General features: G+C 44.8%; 3 protein-coding genes across 6 annotated transcripts in view; 2 read left to right on the forward strand and 1 right to left on the reverse strand.

Moving 5' to 3' along the window:
* RABEP1 (rabaptin, RAB GTPase binding effector protein 1) overlaps positions 1-5,237 on the forward strand; it is a 48,994-nt gene extending 43,757 nt beyond the window's left edge. For all 3 annotated transcript variants that reach the window (XM_083806025.1, XM_083806027.1, XM_083806026.1), the window contains exons 14-18: positions 299-488; positions 759-814; positions 1,769-1,867; positions 2,516-2,632; positions 4,595-5,237. In XM_083806025.1, the coding sequence (XP_083662151.1) occupies positions 299-488; positions 759-814; positions 1,769-1,867; positions 2,516-2,632; positions 4,595-4,696 (564 nt within the window). In that variant the 3' untranslated portion in view covers positions 4,697-5,237. The remainder of the gene's footprint in view (positions 1-298; positions 489-758; positions 815-1,768; positions 1,868-2,515; positions 2,633-4,594) is intronic.
* Positions 5,238-8,956: 3,719 nt separating this feature from the next.
* On the reverse strand, positions 8,957-18,906 carry NUP88 (nucleoporin 88). Its single transcript, XM_083806028.1, has 17 exons — positions 18,556-18,906; positions 17,641-17,810; positions 17,357-17,482; positions 17,104-17,190; positions 16,360-16,536; positions 15,854-16,037; positions 15,288-15,438; positions 14,162-14,260; positions 13,911-14,001; positions 12,818-12,919; positions 12,036-12,194; positions 11,493-11,618; positions 10,933-10,998; positions 10,635-10,715; positions 10,160-10,286; positions 9,571-9,689; positions 8,957-9,171 (listed from the first exon to the last, which is right to left on the reverse strand). The coding sequence occupies exons 1-17, from the start codon at positions 18,889-18,891 to the stop codon at positions 9,108-9,110; spliced, it is 2,265 nt and encodes a 754-aa protein (XP_083662154.1). The 5' UTR covers positions 18,892-18,906; the 3' UTR covers positions 8,957-9,107.
* RPAIN (RPA interacting protein) lies at positions 18,893-21,425 on the forward strand. Of its 2 annotated transcripts, none has more exons than XM_083806038.1 (7): positions 18,893-19,052; positions 19,149-19,316; positions 19,538-19,661; positions 20,177-20,291; positions 20,463-20,526; positions 20,637-20,771; positions 21,209-21,425. In XM_083806038.1, the coding sequence occupies exons 1-7, from the start codon at positions 18,969-18,971 to the stop codon at positions 21,236-21,238; spliced, it is 720 nt and encodes a 239-aa protein (XP_083662164.1). In that variant the 5' UTR covers positions 18,893-18,968; the 3' UTR covers positions 21,239-21,425. The 2 variants fall into 2 exon arrangements, with proteins under 2 accessions (XP_083662164.1, XP_083662165.1); XM_083806039.1 differs by having other exon boundaries at positions 19,598-19,661.
* Positions 21,426-22,902: the final 1,477 nt, after the last annotated feature.

Raw genomic sequence — 22,902 nt, forward strand, 5'->3', positions numbered from 1 at the left:
CATCCTGGCCATGCTCACTAACACTTGAGCACATCAAGCTTAAAAGATAGGGTAGGGCAGGAAGTGAAAATCAGGGGTAGAGGGTTGTAAATAATCCTGTGGAGACAGTAATGTTTACAAGCTTCTCATTTACCAAGTCCAAGCAAGCTGTTTTCAATTTTGTTTTAATACCTTGGTGGATGCAAGATCTGGTATGGCAGGACAAACCTTGGGGTAGTACAACTTTGTGTTGGCTATAAATACGGTACTTTGCTTATCTGAAGATCATAACACAACTCCTTGCTAATCGTTCATTCAGGAGCTCCGGGAGATGGTTTTAAAATATCGTGAAGACATAATTAGCGTGCGGACAACAGCAGATCACCTTGAGGAGAAACTTAAGGCGGAGATTCTATTCTTAAAAGAACAGATTCAAGCTGAACAATATTTGAAAGAAAATATAGAAGAAACTCTACAGCTGGAAATAGAGAATTGCAAGGAGGAAATAGGTGAGCAAGGATAAAACAATGTCACAATGAGTAATTGAAGACTTGATTTTGTGATAGAATATACTTACCTGAACTTTTAAAACTGTCCATTTCTCATAGAGTATAAACCAAAGCTGTGCAGCTGAAAATAAAAGTACAATTATTTCTCTTTGAGGTACCTTTGGTGTAGCGCACGCTTAATTCTCTGTTGAATATTAACAGAAGTAAACAGGAGCTGTCCAATTTCTTGTGCTTTTCTTGCACTCAAGCTTTAATGTTACTGTTTTTCAGCTTCCATTTCCAGTTTAAAAGCTGAGTTGGAAAGAATAAAAGTGGAGAAGGAACAGGTAAGGAGTCCTTTCACAGTGGGGTGTGGTTTTTTGTTTGTTTGTTTTGTTTTGTTTTTTGGTGTGTGTTTAAACAAAGAGAATAAGATTCTTTTTTTTTTTTCTGCTAGTTCTATCAGGACTTTGAAAGTGACACTGTCTTGGTGTCTTTGTTGATATCAACCTCTTCATATCTGAGAAAATGAACTTTTTTCTCCAGCTGCCTTAGAGGTGTCAGTAACACTTCAAATATATTTTTTGTGTGTGATGTTTGGTATGCCTAGCATTGGGAGAGAAAGAAAGCTGAACTAAGGAGAGAATTCTGAAATGCGTAACATTATTGTTCCTTCATCTCACCCTGGTTGTGGGATGGTGGAGGGCTGGTTTATTTGTGTACATAACCTTTCCTTTCTGTAAGAAGGAACATCAGTTTATGCATTTACAAATTTTCTTACTGAAAGCACTGACATTGTACTAGACGTTCTCAAACCATTGCAGCTCTTGACATTAGCTAAGAATGTACGTGCACCTGTGCCGTAAGTATTTTCTGTGACCTTTTCAAAGGAAACACATGAGGTCATGCCTGGAACTTTGAGGGACAGAATTGCTCTATTGATGCCGGTGTGGGATAGGGACACGTTCATAGTTCTGTTACTTAAAATGTATTTTGTCTGTTTATTAATCTGCAGCCAAAGTATTAGTGTAGCTAATTCCTGGCTAATATTAGGTTACCCAATTAATAACCCAAATATCAGCCCTGGTCAGTTCTCTCCAGCTCCAAAAGGAAGGTTGGGAGAGAGAGAGAGATTATTTGGGTATTTTCTCTCTCTCTAGGAGAAGTTATTTAAGTTTATTTCTGAATCCCTGGGAGACACTTGGACTGTATTTCCCATAAGGAGGGACTATGAGAAATTGAAGTGTCAGGAATCTACTTCTAATCTTTTTTGTTTTGCCTTTGTTTTTTTATTTGTCTAGTTGGAAAGTTCTTCACAGGAAAACCTGCAGCAGCTGGAGAGTCTGCAGGAAGCAAAAAACACTCTTGAAGAACAGTTGAAGAAGGAAACAGCAGCAAAGGTAGCTATGTCTGGGTGTGAAGTATATATGCATCTTCTTTCATGATCTACCTGTGCTCAGAGGTTATATTACAACACAGGAACAGAAGAGGAAGCTTTTGAATATTGATAAGATTGCATCCAATGTAGCTGATTTCACTGACAGTCTAAATCTCCGTTCCAATCACTTTGCACTTGGATTTTTAAAGCACTGCATCTGAATTGCTGCTGACTTGAATATCTCTTTCGGAGTGTTTTCCAAAGTTAGGCTTCAGTCTAAGACTTCTTTGACTAAAACTAAAGGCAGTAAGAGAATTATATTTTCACCAGCAGATTACTGCCTTTCCTCTACAGTACGTTTTCATTAAAACTCAGAAACCTGCTCTTTCATTTTGAGGTCCCTGGGCATAGTGCTGTTAAAAAGACGTGAAGCTTTTTCATGTTTTAACCAATCTAATCATGAGAAAATTTGTCTGATGGGTACTAACTCTATATTTCACAGTTCAGAAAACTGAGGTGTGGAAAGAACGATTGGATTAATTTCTTGCCAGGACTCTTGAGATTAACCATGCTTTGTTGCTCTAGTGTTGTGCTCTATTCAGTTTAGACAAGTTTCTTCTTTTTTTAATTCAGTTTAAGTATAACATAAAGATTTTTTTTTTGTCTTTAGGCAAACCTTGAACAGCTGGTGTTTGAAGAGAAGAATAAAGCTCAGCGGTTGCAGACTGAATTAGATGTCAGTGAGCAAGTGCAGAGAGATTTTGTAAAGCTTTCTCAGACGCTTCAGGTAAGGGAAGTGCAATTCATAAGGTGCTACTTCTTTGTTTCTTTACTTATCCAGGGCTGATTAAAATAAGAAATAGAAGTTGTAAAATTTCCTTATGTTGGTATTAATGAATGATTTTTAATTACTGGTGTAGTAAACTGACCGAGTATTCCTAGTGTTATATTAGTATTAGGGGATTTTTTTCTGATTAGTTAATCCCAACATGTTCTTATCAGCAAAGGTACATGTTTATTGTGCTAAATTGAACTGTAGGGAGCCATAGGTGATGATAACTTTAGGCCCTAGCATTTCATTGTCCATCTTCTGACATTTTTCCTGTATGTTACATTCCATAGCAATTTAAGGTGCGTATATTTGAGGATAAAATCAGGAACTTGTACTGTTTGATCTGAATATATGGAACTGTTCCTCTTCCTGCTATACTTACTGCTACTACTAATTCCATTTTGTCAGCTTGATCTCTCTTAATGCTAACTGTAGAGCCAAGGGACTTGCAGTTGTAGCGTTTGCAGGGTGGCTGTCTCCTCAGGTAGCCAGGCTAAATAGGTTTCACCTGAAGTGTCTGGTTTTGGAATGTATCCCCCTAACACTGCTAAAGTCACTGTCCAGCTTACTAGAAATCTTGCTCACAAGTGGTATACTGAAGTTCAGCGGTCTCCCCTTTGGGTTCTTGCCCAGTCCACTCAGTGAAATTCAGTAGAATTAGAGCTACAGATTATTTTGAGTCAAGTGTTCAGGTTTATTTGGAAAACAAAAGCAGGAATATTGGAGACTGTCCATCCAGCTAAGCTCTGCCTAGTAAACAATAGGGGACTGTCCTCTTTTGTTCTGGCTGTTTCTGGAGGAGTAGGTAGTACAAGGGAGGCTATTGAGTTGCCCTGGCTGGTGAAATTGTTTCTTGCTTGTCATCATCCCGCCTCTCTCTCTCTCTTCGTAAAAGTACTGAATGGACTGGTTTATGCAGTTCTTAGTGCAAAAACATACATGCCACTTTGAAAATGTGTGGTGCTCTTTCAAAACCTGCAGGTAGTGTGGTAGGCCTTCAGTGATGAGCTCACTGAGGGTTGTAGCTCTGTATTTTGTCTTTTTTCTGCCCTTAAGTAGTTATTACATGTTATATTTTTTTTTTAGCACTTGCTGAGTCTTTATGCTAAGAAAAAGAAGCAATGGCTTGTGCTGTCTCTAGTGTCCATAGCACAAGGTCTGCTGCATTACACAAGAACACAAGAGGAGAGGTTACTGCCGGATGAGCATTTGGGTTTCTTGCTGTCATTTGTGTGTGAGGTGTCGACTGGCTGAGTTTAGGTATCAGCAATGGAGAAGAAGAGCTAAAAATCAATTAACCAATAGCTGGGAATTTACAAAAGAAAACCCAGATGCTGATACAAAGAGCACAGAAAGCTGAATGACTGCCTGTGCACCCCCACCTCCTTCCTCTCAAAAAATACTGTGATCTCTTTGCGTTCATTTACATGCGGTTCTATCTAGTGGACACTTCTTCAGTATGAAATGGCTTATCAAACAAGCAAGTGACAGGATTATACTTGGATGTAGGAACATCTCATCCAAAAGCATTTCAGCTTTAATCTTGAGAGGTTTGAAGGCATGTGCCAGGCAGGTCTGTACTTCCTTCACATTCTTTCCATGAACGTTTGTGGCTTTACACAGCTCCTCTGGTTTGCCTGGCCAGGACAGTGACAGTGGCTTGTTATTAGGCAAAAGAGAGTGACAATGAGGGCTTGTTTGGGCCCCCCAGAGAGTGGTTTTTATTTTAAAAGCAAAACTGTGTTGTATGTTGTGTCATCCCCCACCACCCATTCTTGGTTCTGAATTAATTTTGTGTTCCTTCAAGCCTTGCGTCTTTCAGCTAATGATATGTCTGTTGGCTCAGCTCTGCTTATGGGCCTATGGTCTTGCTTCGGCACGTTTTACTAGCTCGTTGTGTCTGTTGGTTTTCTGTAGGTGCAGCTGGAGAGGATCCGGCAGGCAGATTCCCTGGAGAGAATCCGTGCAATCCTGAATGACACAAAACTGACGGACATTAATCAGCTACCTGAAACATGACACCCTGATGAGCTGGCTCCAAGGCTGCGTTTGGGGTTTTTAACTCATCTTTATAGCAACATTAATTATTATTTAACTCTAACCGAAAGAGCAGAAGACAACAGAGGGGAGCAATGACTAAGTTTTGTTTCTAGAGGGGAAAAGGTTTCATACTGGGCAGGAAGAGAGCACAAGGGTGACTTGCTGTGTAGGAAGGAGAACTTTCTAATGGAAACACTAATGAGTGTGGTGTTTCGTGTTCCACTGAGTGGGATCAGTCCTTACATTCTGAAAAACTTCCCCTCTTTCAGCCAACTTTGTAACCTAATATAGATTTTTTGGAACATTTACCCCCCTGTTTTTCCCTTTTTTTCCTTTTCCCCCATTACTGTGATCAAAGTAGCTGCTGGAAACCATATTGTCCCTCCAAAACATCGAAGAGCAAAGTGGTTGAAGTTTTTCTGTTTGACTAGTCAGTAACAGTATTCAGCTAGCAGAGAGAATGAGGTGTAGAGTATGCTGTATGAATATTTTATATTAAAATATGACTTTATTAGCAGGACACTGGATATTGATCTTATTTCATAACTCAGTGCTTTTTTTTTAAACCATTGATTTTGTGTTGAAGAATCTGAATGCTGCTGGAATGTGGTGGACATGAGTGAGCTGTGTGTCTCCTGAACAAAAGAATGCCAATCCAAAAAAAAACAAACAACAAAAACAAACCTGGAAAAACTGTACCGAGAACTTAGCTCCTTGAAATACTTCCTTTGAATTCTGATACTTTGGAGAAAAAAAAAGCACAAGACATGTACTGTTTTGTAATCTCTTCTCACAAATGTAAGTTTGAACATGGAATTACAACTAGTTCTTTCCCATCTCTAAAGCTGAGCAGTATATTGGCTTGGGGTTTCTACAGGTCTGTTTTGCTCTAGTGGGTGGCAATAGACATGAAGTCGCTAGCTTTCACTGAAACGGTCAAGGTAAGATGCTGAACAAAACAAAGTCAGCTTGACCCACCTCTCCTGGGTCAGTTTAATCGTATGCAAAACAGTGACTGCACCTGGTCACAGAGCACAAGTGCACTGGAACTGTATTATTCTGCTGGTTCAAGTTTGAAAGGTACAGTGCATCTCTTAAAAGTATGGTATCGTGTTACTGCTCGGAGTTGATTCCTACCCTGTCCTGTATTTCTGTAAGCATACATTTAAATTACACAACAGCAGAGGCAAAAAAATGTGATCAAACAGGCTTTAGTTTTGGGTTTCTTATTATATAAATACTATGGTGGTACCACGAGCATTAGTCCTCCTTTTTCTGCTTTTATTGGAGATTCATGCATGCAGTTGGATAGCAATGGTTTCATGTATGGCTGTTGGAAATAGAAATGGAGTTCTTGGACTGGTGGTCCCTCATTAAGACTCAATTAGAAGAAAGGCTGAGAGAGCAGCTTGTTTTTGTCCAAAATTTATAACTTAAGCTTGCCTCTGTTGTTTACTGTGTTTTCTTTACATACTTGGTCACAGATCTGATGGTGATGAAGAAAGCCAGAAGTGACAGAAAATGCTCCAAGCTGTAATGCACATGACTGTATTTTTAGCAGTGTATATCCTGCTACTAACATAAAATTGGAAGGAACTGGTGATTTCAAAGAGGGTTGCCTTAAAAACAGCCAAAAAGCAGCATACAAGCTCAATTGCTTGTAATTTATTGCAAGAATTAAAGCATTTTATTCATCCTAGTAATTAATTCCTTTCACAATCCTGACACCCAACATTTTTCCTACCTTGGTAACAACTAGACTAATAGACAGCAGAGGTATCCTCTTCCAGGTGACACCTTATGTCACTTAGCAGACGTTGAAATGTGGCTTAGGTTCTTTATTAATTGGCTGTTACCAGATTTTGGGTTTGTTAACCTCTCAATTTGCTGACCTGTGAGGTGACAGCAGCTGCCTTCTGATGCATAAATCTAATACCAGATGTTTTGCGTTCAGTTTTCCAACAGTTAGCATACTGTTCTGTTGAATAAACTCTTGGGAGTGTGGGGGGAACAGGCCTTTGTTAAAGAGCTGCAGAATGGAGAGCATTTTCCTGTATGCCCTTCCTTCCTGAAGACTAACTCGTAACTGGTTACTGATAATTAACGTGTGCAGCAGTGTTTCAAGGAAGCCTGTTGTTTTGTGGCTAAGCTACGGTGGCTAATCTTCTCAGCAAGCTGAACACTTGAGGAATTGCACCTAAGACCTATGCAGAAAAAGACTTTTTAGTTGAGTTTATGGACTGTCGTCCTATTGCAAGAGCCGTTAATGGCATTTCAACACCCCCCTTCTGGTCCAGCTGTCAGTGCCCCTTCTCAGCAGCCCTACCGTCCTCTCTGTTCTTGCCTTAAACAACCCCGGCCTTAGCTGACCGTTTTAAGTTGTTTTGACTAGAGCAGGGTTGGTGTGGCTTTGCCTTAGCGTATCTTTACAGATTGTTGCCCTGGCTTTATATAGGTGTGGGATTGTCACGTTGCAGGTGATGGCTGCAGGGAGCCTTGCCACAGTCCGTAGGGGAACAGGTGAGTGGGCAATCAGGCTGATTGTTCAGAGGCACAGTAACAAATCTATCAGTCGCAGAATGGAGTTTTGCGTGTGTGTGTGTGTGTGTTCATATGCATGCCTGTGTTTTTCTCAGTGGACAGCAATGGCAGGTAGGGGCAATTTGAAGAGGCTGGAGGCACATGCAGTAGGGCACAAAGGGAACTAATGAGAACTCACCTGAAAGGCGCGGTGCTGCCTGCTGCATTCCTTGCTTGTAAACCAGGCACCGCGTGAGTCAGTGGGGTTATTTCCTTTGGTTTGGAGAGGAAGGGTCTACAGTTACTGTGTGGTTGTTTTCCTTTTTACCATTTTATGCCATCATGCAGCCTTAGTCCTGTTTAAGTACCAGCTATGACCATTCTCATAGCTGGAAGGTAAATAACTTTTTTTTCCACCAGCCACTGATCATCCCTTTTAAAAATGTATTTTTTAAATTAGAAACCTGACTAACCACAGGCGTGTAGGAGATGTGCTCACTACAAGCAGCTGTTCTGCTAACCCTGAGGGGAGCTCACTCCTTGGGAAGGAAAACACAGCTTCAGAAGCAGTAACTCAAGCTTGTGCTGAACTCAAATATAAGAAACTTAAATCAGCCTTTAAAAAAAAGTGTGCCAAATTTGCAGAGCAAATTTAAACCACTGTCAATTAAGTGTAGTTAAAAGCTTTTTCTGTATTCACTCAGTGGATTCTGGTGTCTCTAAAAAAAAAAAAATCAGCAACTAACTGCTTTTCCCTCCAATTCTTGGTGTCCTGGAGCTCAATTAGAATGGGGTGGTAGGTTTGCCTCACACAGTAAGAGAGTTTGTTTTTTTCCCTCCTTTTTTTTTTTTTAACAGGCACTACTTCTAACCTGGCAGGTCACAGCTCTGATGCACAGGGTGAGTGGCTTAGAAAGCTGGATTCTGTTCGTGCGGACTGTAAAAGGGATGAGATCAAGTTTTGTATGCATTCCTATACTTGTATAGTCTTAATCTGTACAAAAAAAAGCAACAAAAAACAAGTGTTCTTGCAGCATGTCTGGTAACCTCGTTACCTAACAGGTAATAACAGCCTTCCTTTCCTTACAGCTTTATTTGGCACCTCTTGCTGTGCCACTTTTGTAGCAGTGCAGTACTACTTTTCAAAACTGAGCTTGACCACGTCACCTTTTCTAAGGGGAATTGGGGGGGGCAGGGACAACAATTATTTATTGTCCGCTAAAGTTTGTCTACAGCAGATAATTGGTCTTTTAACATTAAGACGGACTTCAGAGCCATCTTTTGACAAAGGCGAACAGTGTTTGGAAGTTAATACTGCATTCCAGTGAACCAAGCCATTGGTGTCCTGTGCAATTGTGGATGTAGAATTCTGCTGTCTACAGGATTCAAGTGTAACCATTTGTTAACTGTACTGAAGGTGTGTCCTTTATGAAGAAAGTGTTCCAAATTAAAAAAAGCTGCTGAAGTGTGTACGCTTTTCTCGTCTTTCTACTCTGCCTTCTGCCACAGGCCTCCACTGCAGTAACTGTGCCATGGCCCCAGGGTAGGTGATGCTTCCCAGACTAAGCCCAGGGAGTTTTCTGAAGGAAGCAGCAATGCTTTTCCACACTACTGAGCTAGCTGTGAGTATTACACTGTAATAACTTAAGGTTTAAAATAGCCTACTGCACAATCTCCTTCCAGGAGAAAAGCAAAAAACACAGCATGTAAGGAATCTTATCAAAAGTATTTTAATTCATAGTTATCTTTACAAAATAATAAAGAAAAGGCATATTGTCCATCTTACAAATGTTAAATTATACAAGGGGAATTACCAGAGAAAATTAAAGCTCATCCAACTTTTCATTGTAGGTTCATCTTCATGGACGTGTCAGAAGTTCACGTGGCTTCTGATGTCATTGATCTGTTTTACCATTTCCCTTATGTGTTCTCCCCTTCAAGAAAAAGAAATTCAAGTCAAAAAGCTGTAAGTCATTTTTGTTCAAGACCAGTCAGGAAGAAAAATAATTTATGTGGTAGAAGCAGAGCATGGGAACACTTTTTGCAAGCGATTTTGTTAATTACAGGTCTTGTACAGACTGCCACAAGATACTCAGACAAAAAGCAGGCTTAAAAGCAGATTTAGTTTAGTAGTAGCATAAGATGGACCAGTGCCACTGTCATAAGCTGGCATGCTTTATGCTTTAGACTATCTCTCCAACCTCCAGCTGGTGCAGCAGTCAGCCCCCTCCCCCCATGCATCGAGGTTAAACTATACCCTACAAACTTGACTAGGACAGCTTACGTAAGTGCCAGGGCTTGAATTCTACGGGAGAATCCAAGCTTTAACTTACTCTTCTTTCAGAACGGTTTGGATGCACTTGCTCTGGTAGGCACTGAGGGTGATGCTGGGTTTTCGTGGGCTAGTACCTTTTTCCATCTTTTTCTGCTGGTATTCCTTCTTCATTTTAACCTAGAAGTCACACACAAAAAGAAGACCTGCAGTCAGCCTTGGTTCTGCCTGCCAGAGTGAAAGTAAGTTGTAGCTACAGAGGTGTCACATTACAATAAATTCTGATTCTGTTTGGGTTAAAATCAGCTTGCTTTTGCATTCTTCCACAAAGTGGAAGCAGGTAGGAGGATGGTTGGACCAGATGGTCTTGGAGGTCTTTTCCAACCTTAATGATTCCCTGACTCTACAAAGAAGAGAAAATTAGTGCTAGGACTGAGGAATGGTGTGGAGACTTTCTTAGGGTTTACACAGGGTTCCAGAGGTTGGTTCTATCTGTATCAGTAATAAGGTTCAGAAGTTATTTTAGCATGATGTTGCTAATTTAATGAAGGCATGAAGCTGCTCTGTGCAGAAGGACTGTATTCTAATTCAGCGTGATCATTGTGAATGAAGTGTTATTGATAACCTGCCAGCCAGATATTTTATCTCACCTGTCTGATTGCATTGCTCAAGTGCTGCAGCTGGTCATGTATTGTCTGCAATTCCTTCTTCATATCTTTTTCACTGTCTGATAGCACAGGAAGCTGAGAGTGGAAACTACGAAGTACTTTCTTCATCCTTCATATATAAAGCAAGAAATGTTGCTGAATTAACTCATCTATTAGACTAGTTACACTCAGATACCAACAGTCTTCCAACTACCTGTGAAGCATCATTTGTCATCCTTCCTAAGTCTTAGAGGCTCAAGACTCTACTCTCCTCTTTCAGCTAGCCTTACACAGCATTTCTCAACAACAAGCGGACTCAGTACTGAAAGTCACCATTTAGCTAAGAGAATTTCAGCAGCCCAGACTTCCAACAAACCAGTGAGGCACTTTCCTGCCTACTCTGTTCTTCTGCCATGCTGACAAACTTACATACGGAACAGCAAGTAATCTGTGATGAAACGGAGTAGTTAGCACTCACCTATTCATAATATCTTCTTGCTTCTCTTTAGCTTCCTCATACTTGTCAGCCAACCGTTCAGCCATTTCCCGCAAACTTTTCCTTTATGCAATGGAGAAATGGTTGTTTATTTCTTATTTACATGTAAATTAGTCTGTATGTAAAAACAGACAGAGCCTGAAAAAACTGGAGTGGGGAATGCCTAATTAAAGCCATACTGCCTTCCCTTCTCAGATAATTATTTCATACAGGGCCCCTTTTGCATGAAGTTGCATCATTCTGGATTTTGCCTTGACAGATGTAGACAGATTATACTCACTTTTCTTCTCGACAGTAATTCAGATCTTCTAGTTGCTTCTTTTTCTGCCCCAACAGCAGCTTCACTCTTAAAAATAAATGTATACATAAAATCAAGCCACCCACAACAATAATCCACCTGAATCTGTATTTAGGCCACATAAAGAAAACACAGAATTAATCAGTACTCCTTGAAGAAAGGAGACCTAAAGCCACTGAGACAGGGGCAGTGTTGAGAACGAACTCTTCCATTTTGGCCCAACTTTAAATAACTTTAAATAAATCAACAACTATAATTGAAAAAAGCAGAGATTTGTTTAATGCAATTTTTTCTTTTAGCAGCTTTGTCAGGATTAGTGCTGAGGTCAAAGATTTCCTCTGCCATGCCCAAGCACAGGCAGACTGAATTCTTTCATCCATACCAAAAAAGCAGTAGTTCATCTCTTTTTACTTTTTTTTTTTTAAACACGTTTTACTTGGTTACACTGGTTAGTCCAGCAAAGGAGCTTTAGTGCTAGGTACTTCGTGGCATTGTTCCACCAGGACACTGTACAGCACTTTTTATGAGGGATTTTTTCTTACCTTTGCTGAATTTCCTCTTTTGCCAAATCTTGTTTCAGTATATATTCTTCTCTGAACACTTGTGTGGCTCTGCTAAGAAGCTGAAGGCATTCTTCAGGGGGAGGAGCAGCATCTTTATCAGCAGATCTGAATAAACAGGAGAGGTTTTTTTGCAATCCTACTCTTCCCTGTTCCTTGGAATTTAGAGCACTTACAGTAAGGGCTCTGGGGGCTCAGATATGGAAATGAGGGGCACAAGTAAATCCCTCTGCTATAAAGCAGTTTTCCCAAGGAGGAAATCACGAGCTATCTAAAGATGCTTAAAACCCAATGGGACAGCCCTGAACAACCTAATGTAGCACTGCGGTTAGCCCAGCATTGAGCAAAGTGATTCCCTTTCCAGCCTAAAGGGCTACATTATGTGATGCCACGTCTGTACAGAGGCACAGGTCTGCTGCAGAAGCTGCATCCCTGTTACTGCTGTTCAGTCAGGAGCTGATGAACACGTGGTGCTCCTAAAGAGTCCTCCCTCTTCACCCTCCCTAGGAAATGGTTTTTACTTACTTCAGGAGCAAGGGATTGGCAGTACTACGCTGCAGGATGCTTCGGATGTGCTTCTCAAACGAGTGCTGTGAGTCAGCCAGGATCCGGAGAGGGGAAGCAGCAAGATCTTTGTCTTCCCTGGTACACAGTAGGGGAGGGGATGCAGGATGGACTGTACTTCTGCCAGAGAACATCAAATACAGAACACTCGTAAGGCTTACACTGCACCAGAGTTTAAGCAGTAGTTAAATCAAAGTAAGGAACTCATCCACTGCGGGATTAACATATTACAGCAGCAAGTCAGAAGTGGTCCAAGAGGAAATATTTCAATTATGTGATAAATCCAGCTTTAGACAGGGTTGGTGGAGCTCAAATCCCCCCATATTTGGTCATAGCTGAAAAGGTCAAGAATCACAAATATCTTCTTATTTAAAAGTAAGAAAGTAACAAGGCAAGCAAGGATTCAAATAGCAACATGACCCAATCTCTGAAGAGTTTCAGATTTGCAGAATCCTCATATAAAAGTGAACAAAAAGTCAACAACGATGTCAAAATGTAATATTTGTCTGAACCCTCATTAAGTGATACAGATTAGTTATATCCCCTCTAACCACCTTATCAGTACTAAGCAACTACCCTGAGAACACTTAAGTGCTCTGCCAGAGATCGTTCAGCAGGTAAGCTTCACTGTGCTTCATCGTGCAGAAGTCCAGGGTGAAAGGATCAAAAGAACAGATGGGGGAAAAAAATCTGACTTTTTTATAGGACAGTCATGGACTTCAGTCCAATTAAGACCCACGTACAAGAGCGGCCTTGTAATACACTCGTAGGTATTTGTGATGCAGATCATCGTAGGCCCCAGGATGTCAGAGACTATCCAAAATCCTCTGATAGGAGCAGGTTGCCTGAAGGGAAGAAAACACAAGCATTACTCATTCAAAAAAAAAAACATTCTTTGTTCCTGAAAGTTGTTGTGCAAGTTGTTTTGGAGAATTTCTATTTATAGCAATCAACTTAAGCCAGACACGTCACAAAGCTAGGAACCACTCTTCTGAAGGAGTCCTGCAAAATAATTCTCGCACCATGCAGTCTGACTGAGTCAGATGTTACCAGGCAAAAACTCATCCATCCTGAGAGAGGGAGCACCGTACAACTTAACTGTGAATCAGAAGCTAAAATCTGCTGTGACCCAGGAAACTTCACCCCCTTCTAGTGCAAGGCACAGACTTCCTCAGGAAAAGACTGCTTCTGCCAGTACACAGCTGCTCTGCGTACCACCTCATCTGCTCTAAACGTCACTTCCTCAGGTGGAAATTCACACCACTGGATATTTGCCACCTGTAGTAACTTAGGGAACCCTTTAGATTAGATGACTGATGTCTACTAATAGAGTAGTTTTTTGTATTTTCAATATGTTTAATACATAGCATTCCACAGAAGTGATCAGGCCATATAAAAGTGAGATGACACAGCCAACAAAAGTATCACATAGCCCAGCCAACGATGCCTCTTAACCCTGATTAGGGTACCTTATGAGCTAAAAAAAACCAAGCTGTTCTATCAAGGCACAGCTTTGTCTTTTAACATGGGTAAAAGGAACATATCGGTGCTCAAGGCTCTTAGATTCATCAGGCCCCAGAGTTTTACTGGGATAGGTAAATGGAAGTGAAAGTTTCTGCTGGTTTGACAGGTAATTTTCAGACACAAAAATTTAGCTCACGTACCTAACTGTGCATTAAGAATCCTGATGCATGAAATGCTTGTTTATATTTATTTGAATTCCGTTAAGCTGATTTCATTATTTTTAATGATAAGAATGCAGCAGAAGATGGCTAATCATAAATATTTTTCCAGAATAACTCACTGATTTGGAAGCAACAGAAAAGGTTTTTTTACCTGCATGGCAATGGTTTTGTACAAAGAATGTGTTCAACAAAGCACTTCTGTTCTGCGCCCAGCTCCTGTAAACTGTCTTTATCTTCTTCATCTGCAAAGAGATTTGTCAGAATGCACACATCCACTGTGCAGGGTAAGGTATTCTCAGTATTGCTCACACGTTCCCCAGCCTGTTACTACCAAAACATAGCTGTTCAGACAGTAATCCCTTTCCCGCTTTCCTCTATGCGCAACAGAGTCTCGCCACTCACCTGAACCAAGGAATTTGTGCAGTTTGTTGATCCACGTCAACCCCACGCTATGGACACCAGCTTCATGTGTGCAGTGGTATCTAGAGGGACATTTTGGATCTGAAATTTAAACAGCAAATGTAGTAAATGGCAATGAACGAAGAAAATCTCATTCTGCAGCTGTGCACTGTTGAACATGTGTACTGACCTATTGTCCGGTCAGCATTAACATCCCGTTGCAAGTACTGCCTAGCACCTACCCACAAAATGAGCTAGGTGCATCAGCCGCATTATTAGAATTCTGCATATAAATCAATTACACTTGCAACGCCTGTTACTAACTCCTCGTGCATTGTTTAGAACTACTTGTATTACACGACATCTGTCTCTATCCAGCAGACTATCAAGGGAAGATCAGTCAATGGCAGCCGACCAGCTTTCAGACGAGCTTCTTGTTCAGAAAGATCCCAACCCTTTGTCCTACCCAACCTCCTGCCCCACATGATAGGCTGGTAAACAGACACCAACTCTTCCTTCAGGATCCATCCTCACCGGTAGATCACTTGCTTACACGCATAGATCAGCACAGGTGCAACAACTTCAGCTTTCTAATCCACAGCTGAAATAATTCAGTATTTTGTAAACATCAATAATCCACCCGTGAGTAAACAACAAAGCATGTCCCAGCCTTGCTCTTTCTTTTAGTGATCTGCAATATTTGCCATACTCTACCAGGTCCTATTTACGAAACACAAATCTACCAAATGGCTTTTTGCACATCTGTGGAGAAGCACACGCCCCCTTGCAGATACACTTTACATCGGGAAGGACGATGAAACACCAGTTACCTTTCTGCCATTCATTTGAATACAGCAAGTGGTTAATAAAAATGATACCAAAAAACCCAAATGGTAGTAATAGGTACCGAATGCTCACACCTACTTCAGAAGCAAGGTTCAGCAGTTCCTAAATTCTTTTATGGCAGCTTCCCTTTTACCCTGCAGATTTTCCACAGCTTTATTGAAGACATCATGCAAATGCTTATTCTAATGCTGCTGTTTGAGACCAACAGTAATTTTAAAATAACTTGATCCTAAATTCATGAAATAAAGCAAGTAAAAGACAACAACCTGAACCCCCACCCTACCTTGATGCAGTTTGATTGGGCAAGAGAAATCGGACTCCAAAGGCTCTTCCTCATCTCCTGAAGCCAGTTTCAGTGCAAGTTCCAGCTCAACACATTCAAACACGTACAGGGAAGGAATAAGATCAGATCTTGGGTCCCATGACTTTTCTGACTGTAAAGAGCATTGAATTCTTCTATGAGTCAGCACTTAAATAGAAACACCAACACAAATAGCAGTAGGAAAGGGTTACGTAATATAGGCATGTGTATTAATCATTACAGAAATTAGTTTAAGTCCCCTTATGTTTTTCCACTTAAAAAGCTTCTCTCTGACACGTGGTTTCTTCAGAAGATCCTCTTTAAAACAGCTCATAGCAAGTTTGATTGAAAACTGCTATACCTGCAGGATACACACAAGCAACATTTAAAACAAAAGCGAAAGAGGATCACGGGGACTGGCTGGAGTAGGAGGAGGACTCACTACTTGGTTATAGAAGAACACAGCTTTGGCACTTGGCATTCACTGCGAGGCATTCACTGCTGCCTTGAACTGTGACTGAGGAAGCAAAATGAACGAGACAAGGTACCTGCTCATCATCCTCTTCTGCATCCAGTACCACGCAGTGATAAAGCATTCCCGATTCAGTGGCAATCACCAGGATGTTTGGAACACAAGGCAGGCAAAGGACAGCACAGGCATCATAGCCGTAATTATCTTCTGCAGCAGGGTGCATGGGCAAAGGGCCGAGCAGCTTGCCAAGATTTCCAGTGCTGGAATAAAGAAGATGTGCTCACAACACTAGGTGTAGAAGGAGAGTTCCCCATGGCTGCCTGCAGGAGTCTGCTGAAGAACAACTATAGAACAAGGATGATTAAAAAAAAAAGAACAAACACAATGGTTTGGAGTTCTAACACACTGTTCTCAGAGTTACGTATACTAGCACTGGCACAAAGAAATGAAACAGATTGGAATACACGAAAAATCAGCCCAGCATCCATTAACAGAGTCCCAGCCAGGTGAAGAGACGGCTCTCCAGCCAAATGTACAAACACACAGGCACCCCATGAAACACAAGGATGAATCCAAGCCTACCTCTGTATCAGGCTGATATACGTGAGGAATGTCTCTCCATTTTCATATAAGATGTACAGCGGGTAAGCCAGCACTTCGTCGCGCCCTCGCTGTCCAAGTACGTTCTTTGGGACTGGCACCAGCGGGCCAAAGTCAAACGCCACCGCAGTCTCTCCCAGTGACGCTGTGTAGGCTCTCCTAGGGACAGGTCAGAACAAAAGCTAGAGTCAGCAACGACTGTGAGAACACGAGTGTTTAGCTAGGTCCATCCGTAGGTCGAATTACTTCTGAGCACCTGTCCATCAGTCCTTTGATATATGCTGCTTTCAGCAGCAAAAGCACGCAGGTAACATCCCTCTTAAAAGGCCTCATTTCTGAAATGCACCCACCAGCCAGCACAGTTTCACTGAGTAAGAGGCCCTCAAGTTTCTCCCTCTCGATTAGGCCAAGGAGAAAATAAAAAGATGATCTGTTTTCTGCATTCCCCACTCAACAAGCCTTAAAGATAATGCCTATTTTTCAAATGACTATTCTGACAAACACTAACTGTACAGTTTGTTCCCTCTTTTAGAAAGATCAGGAAAAAAAAATAGTGCAGCTACTGTGCTAGGAAGAAGTTCTAGCACAGAAGAAGTCTGTGACCAGTAAGTCATGAGAAAATTCGTAACACAATTTAAGGTGGATTTATCACTCGTTAAAAACATGACTGAGAACGCAGAGCTTATTCTGTCAAATGCATTTCAAAATGCAAGAAGCCACACAAACCCTTTGTTGATTGTAAGAGTCTCCTCCTCTGAATCTGAAAGAGTAATCACTTTGATGGGCGTCTGAGGTATCTTCAGGCTGTAAATCCTAGAGGAAAGAAACAGCAGTAATGTTCATGCAGGAACACCAACTGGTATCGGCCAGAAATTCCTCCCATCCTATCTTGTATTGCTGATTCTTGTAAGAAGGACAAAGCACAAATACCTAGCGAAAAATCAGGCACGCCCCAAACGAGAACACAAGCAGGTTTTACCTTATCGTGTTATCTGAAGTCAAGAGCACAATGTGGGGCTCCAACGTCTCGCAGGGATACCACGCGGCGTGCTTCAAAGTCAGAGACGTCGAGCTTGTGAAGAACCTTTCGGCGATGGGAATGGTGCTGAAACACAGAGCAGAAACAGGCCCAGTGACAAGAGTTACCTCTTTGGGCGGGGGCAAGAGCGGCTGAGAGGAGAACCAAAAGGCTCCGTCAGTGTTAGCGGTGGGTGTTAAAGCTGGGCCCTCCCAGCGTTGTGCTGCCAGCCGGCACCGACCCACCTGCAGTTCACCGTCGCCTTCCCACCCTCGAACTCGGAGTTCTTGCCCCAGCGCTTGGGCAGCTCCAGGGCCGTGAGCCCCTTGGTGCCGACGAGCGCCACGTGGTGCTGCGTGGGGCTCAGCAGCGTCTGGTACACCTCGAACAGCGGCGGGTTTATGCACAGCAGCGTCTGACGAGAGAAGTGGGGGTCAGTTAGTGCCGGGGGGGCGGGTGGTCAGTGCTGGGGGGTCTGTTAGTGCTGGGGGGGGGCTGTCAGTGCCACAAGAGGTAGTCTGTGCTGGGGGGGCTTGTCTGTCAGGCAGGGCTGGGAGGGTCAGTTACTCAGTCAGCGCTGGGGGGTGCCCACCTCACGGACAGCCTCCTCATCTCACTGACCACCCCTGCCCCACGGAGCTGCCCCCACACTCAACTCAAAGCCCCCCCTCACCCTGCCTCAAGTCCCCCCCAACTCACGGACCTGCTCCGTGCCTCAAAAACCCACCCCTTCAGCTTCACGGCCCCTCTTCCCACCTCATGGACCCCTCAAGCCCCCTCCCTGCCTCAAGCTCCGCCCCCCCCCCCCCCCGAACCCCTCTCCCCTGGCAACGGCAAGTCCCCCCTCCCTGCCCCACGGACACCCCCCACCCGCCTCAAGGACCCCCTCCGTGCCTCACGGACCACTCCCCACACACACTTCAAGCCTCCCCCTGCCCCCACAGACCCCTCAAACCCCCTCCCCGCCTCAAAATCCCCCCCACACCTCACGGACCCCCCCTCCCCGGCCTTACGGACCGCTCGAGCCCCCTCCCCACCCCAAGCCAACCCCCCCACACCTCACGGCCCCCCCCAAGGACCCCCCCGCGCCTCAGCGACTCCCCCCCCACCAAAGGGACCCCCCCCCCACGCACCCCAAGCCCCCCCCGCCCCACCCCCACCTGGTAATGGCCCAGCGCCGGCTCGGGGCCGCCGAGGCGGCGGAGGCCGATGGCGTGCAGGGCGCCGCTCTCGCCATCCCACAGCAGCAGGTCCCCGTCCAGGCCCAGCAGCAGGTTGCGGCTCAGCGCCGCCCTCGGACCGGCCCCGGGCCGTGAGGGGCCGGCGGCGGCCGCGCGCTCGCGGAGGCGGCCGAGCACGGCGTGCTGCGGCAGGGCCGCGCGCCACTGCTCCGCCGGGCCCCACTCGGCCGCCATCGCCCCGCGCCGCGCGCGCGCAGCCTCCCTCCCCTTCCCCCCGCAGCCAATCGGCGCCGCCGCCGCGCCTCGCGACGTCATCGCGCACCGCCGCTCCGGACTACAAGTCCCGGCGTGCCGCGCGGCGGCGGGCAGAGCGAGGCGGGCGGCGGGTAGCGATGGAGGAGCCGCTGCGCGGGCACCACGCGCTGTACAAGGCGCCGGGCCTGGCCGTGCCGCCGTGGAAGGAGACGTACCGCCGGGTGGGTGAGCGCCGCGGGCACCCCGCGGTCCCTCCCCACGCTCCCGGGTCCCTCGGGCGCTGCCTGACTGATCCCCGTGCTCCGCTCCCCCCGCAGCGCTGCGCCGAGAGGCTGAGGAGCGGCCGCGCCAAGCTGCTGGAGCGGTACCGGCGGGCCGGGGCCGGGCATGGGGGCGGCACGGGGCCGGGAGCGCTGCTGGTGCCGGAGGTGATGGAGCTGGAGTGGCGCAGCCTGCAGGCAGCACAGCGAGGCGACGCGGCGCAGGTCAGTGCTCGGGGCCCCCCGCCCGGCCTCCTCCGGCTTCTCCCGACCTTGCCCCAGTGGGGCCGGAGCCGCCTCCCGCAGGGCACTGAGCTGGGGGGGCTGCTCCAGGCCCGCTGGGGGAGGGTTGCGGTGTGTCTGGCTTTCCCCAGTGCACGTCTGTGCAAATAAAGAGGCTTACCAACCGGAAAACTGAGCAGAATGGATTTGCGCTACCGTAACAGGTGGAGGTTATGGGAGAATGTAGCCGCTATGGGAGAACTGCTGACTGCTGTGCCTTTCAGATGCTAGAGGACCCCCATGAGCTAGCTGTGCTGGATGAAATCCAACAGGAGTTGATCTTGCAAGGTAATTTCTCAGCACATCTTCTGGCTCCTGTTTGAATTGCACTACTCCTCTCTAGGAGTTCCTGTGACTGCACTTCTCGGTTCTCATAGACCACGTGACAGAGGGGAAGAGCCTCCTTAGAAGTCTCTGTGGCCTCTCTAATGCACTGAAACCCTGTTGGAGAGTTCTAAGAGCTACACAGCATTTTAAGGTGTCTGTGAGAAACTATCAAGAGGCTAGCAGAGACAGCACTGTGGTGGTTGGGAACTGTAGGCATCTGTATAAATAAACTCAGAATATTTCTAAAGTGGTGGCTGGAAAGTGTTAAAAGTCACCCAGTTGAGATCAGATAAAGGATGAACCATAAGAAAAAAAAATTAACAGCAACAGCTTCCTCAAACATAGAAATCTGATTCAAAGAAAGAAAAGTTAGAAACTAGTGCCTGCATCCAGCCAGCAGCTACGTCTATGCCTCAATGCTGTATTGAGTTTGTAACAGACACCTGAGGATATATATGCGTATATATCTCTTCCAGAACAACTGGTTATAGAAGAGTACGAGCAAAGCCTGCAGTTTGATGAAGAATGTCTCAATGCAATGCTTGATGGCTTGGATGCCAGCAACAAGATCATCTGCCCGGTGTGCAGAAAGTAAGAAAGCCCTGAGCACTGGAACAAAATTCTCCGCTCTCTTACAGCAGTTCGTGCTCAGAAACAGGCAAAAGCAGTAGGCAAACAGGCTGCTGTTGGTGTGAATCTCAACAAAACAGAAAAATGAGCAATGTTCTGGCTGTTCAGGTGCTCATTGTACACTCTTTCTAGGAACACCCTGACTGTGAGTTGTCACTCAGTTTTCTGCCAGTGTGGCTTGTACATCCTTACACGGGTAAGCTGTGCTGTGAGTGATGTCTGAAGTCTGCTGCGAAGAGGCAGCTTTAAGTAAGCAACAAACAAGAACTTATGTGTAAAATTTCTCTTTAACCCCATTTTTCTCAGGGTATGACAGAACAGAAGCTTCGGGCACTTCTAGAAAACACTTTAACAGAACACAGCTACAGGTGCTTTCACAACCCAGAGTTCACAGTTACCGGTGGGATGGAGGAGGAAACAAGTCTCCTCATGACCTGTCCGGTGAGTCAAGTATCAGGATCCTGTCTGACACCAAGTCTTTCTGCCTGGATCCATTTCTAGATTTCATGGGCAGCCACAAGTCCATCAATCCCAGGGGTTGTGTTGCTGTTTCCCCACCCCCTCCCCCCGCTTAAACTTCCTGGAAGTGGTTTTACTTCTGACCACCAGTAACTGTAAAAGAATGAGCTGACTGTCCCAGCTTACCTTCCCTGCTGAATTAGGGGATCTTTCAAGGCTCCCTCTAGCTCAAGCTCACGAGTTCTTACAGCTCTGCTGCTGAAGTTGAATCCCTGTGCGAGCCTACTTGTGCACGCTGTGTACCTGCATGGGGGGTACAGGGTTAGGAGCAGAGCATTTCAAACAGTTTTGAACATTAATAACTGGCTTTGTACACTACCATAGCTTGTCTGTTCACCTTAACCTTACCTTTTGTAAAGGTCTGTGACTCCTGGACAGTTCTCCTGTAGGCTGGTTCAGCTGCTGCTTTTTCACTGGAAGGACTTCAAGATTAAAAACCCACTCACAGCTGCTACTATCCCTTAATGTAGACACTTGTGTGTGCTGTGTCAAAATACTTAACGAGGCAGTAGTACTGCCTTAACCTGCACTTTTGATGGCACAGCACATGTTTTATAATAAATATACTTAACTTATTTTCAGGCTTCTTGTTGTTTTTAACAATGGTGTTTTTATCAGCGACCTCACAGCTTGCACTGAACTTTAACTTTGGTTTTTGGTTGATGACAGCATTTGTGCTGTATCCTTTTGTTGTTAAAGAACAGATAACTGCCTGCAGGCTTAGCCACAGTTGAGTACTTCGCCCAGGACTATTAAAGTATCTCACTGGAACAGCTTCTGTAAAATATGCAATTTCCTATTAAGTATCTGTGGGAACTTAAAAATCCTTTTCTTGTTGGGTGGACCTGATTGCCCCTTATCCCTGCTAGGCTTCCCCTTTGCCTTGTCCTTTCCCATGTACCAAACCTCAGTTTTGTTTTAGTCAGTTTCCTCTAAGACAATGGGGTTGCAAAGATGAAACTTCTTGTATGTGACATCTATTTGAACGTTGTTATAATTAATTAGCAAAGACAAATGTGTTCTATTCTACATACATAACTTGCATACATTTATTGCGAGGCAAAAACTGTCAAAATACTGTAACCAAGGCTGGCTGGTGGGTGAGGGGGGATGGCTTATCTCTAAGGCTTCATTTGGGGGTAGAAGGGACCTTAGAGGGATGTTTAGTTCCAGCCCTCTGCCACAGGCAGGGACACCTTCCCCTAGACCAGGTTGCTCACAGCCCCACCACCCTCATAGGAAAGAACTTCTTAAGTCTCCCCTCTTCCAGTTTAAAGGCTTCCTGATAACGAACCTCCCCTATCTCTCCTGTAGCCCCCTTTAGATCCTGGGAGGCTGCTCTAAGGCCATGAAGCCCTCTCTTCTCCAGGCTGACCCCAGCCCCTCTCCATAGGAGATTGCTGACCAGCCTTGTGCCCTCCCCTGGCCTTGCTCCAGCAGCTCCAGCTCCTTGTGGGGGAGTGGCATGCAGTGCTCCTGCTGGGGGGGGGCTCACAGGAGCAGAGCAGGGGCCAGAATCACCTCCCAACATCACAAGCTGGACAGAACCCTGCTCCTACCTCCAAGGTGCCCAGTCAGGTGTTGCCCAGGCCTTCATAAACAGTTACCAGAAACTTGTTTCTCATTCAGCCACGGTTACGTTAAGCTGAGGCAGCAGGAAGGCAGCGTAACCCTACCCCTCCTTCCTCCCGCACAACTCTGCTGAGCCTTACCAGCCGAGTTACACAATTCCAGCCTAAAAGGTAATCCTGGATAAAATTAACAAGAAACAACCCATGGAGAGGTACAAGTCAGGTGACATTAGGTGTTCTGACAGTCTCTTCTTATCATTCTGTTCATGGATGCGCTCAAGCTTAATTAGAAGCAGCTCTTTAATGCGCTGCCAGCTGGCATGCAGCTCCCAAACATGGCAGAGCACCTTCTGCAGTTCTGCTCTGCCAGCAGGACTTACTGTGACCTTGAGGCAACAACTGGAGACACCAGTTTGAGCAGAAGGCCACAGCTGCTGCCCTGCAGCAATGCTTTTGCCATTAGCAGCCACAGACTTTGAATC

Source organism: Anser anser (genome assembly GCF_964211835.1).
Source record: "Anser anser genome assembly, chromosome: 20".
Classification (NCBI taxonomy): domain Eukaryota; kingdom Metazoa; phylum Chordata; class Aves; order Anseriformes; family Anatidae; genus Anser; species Anser anser.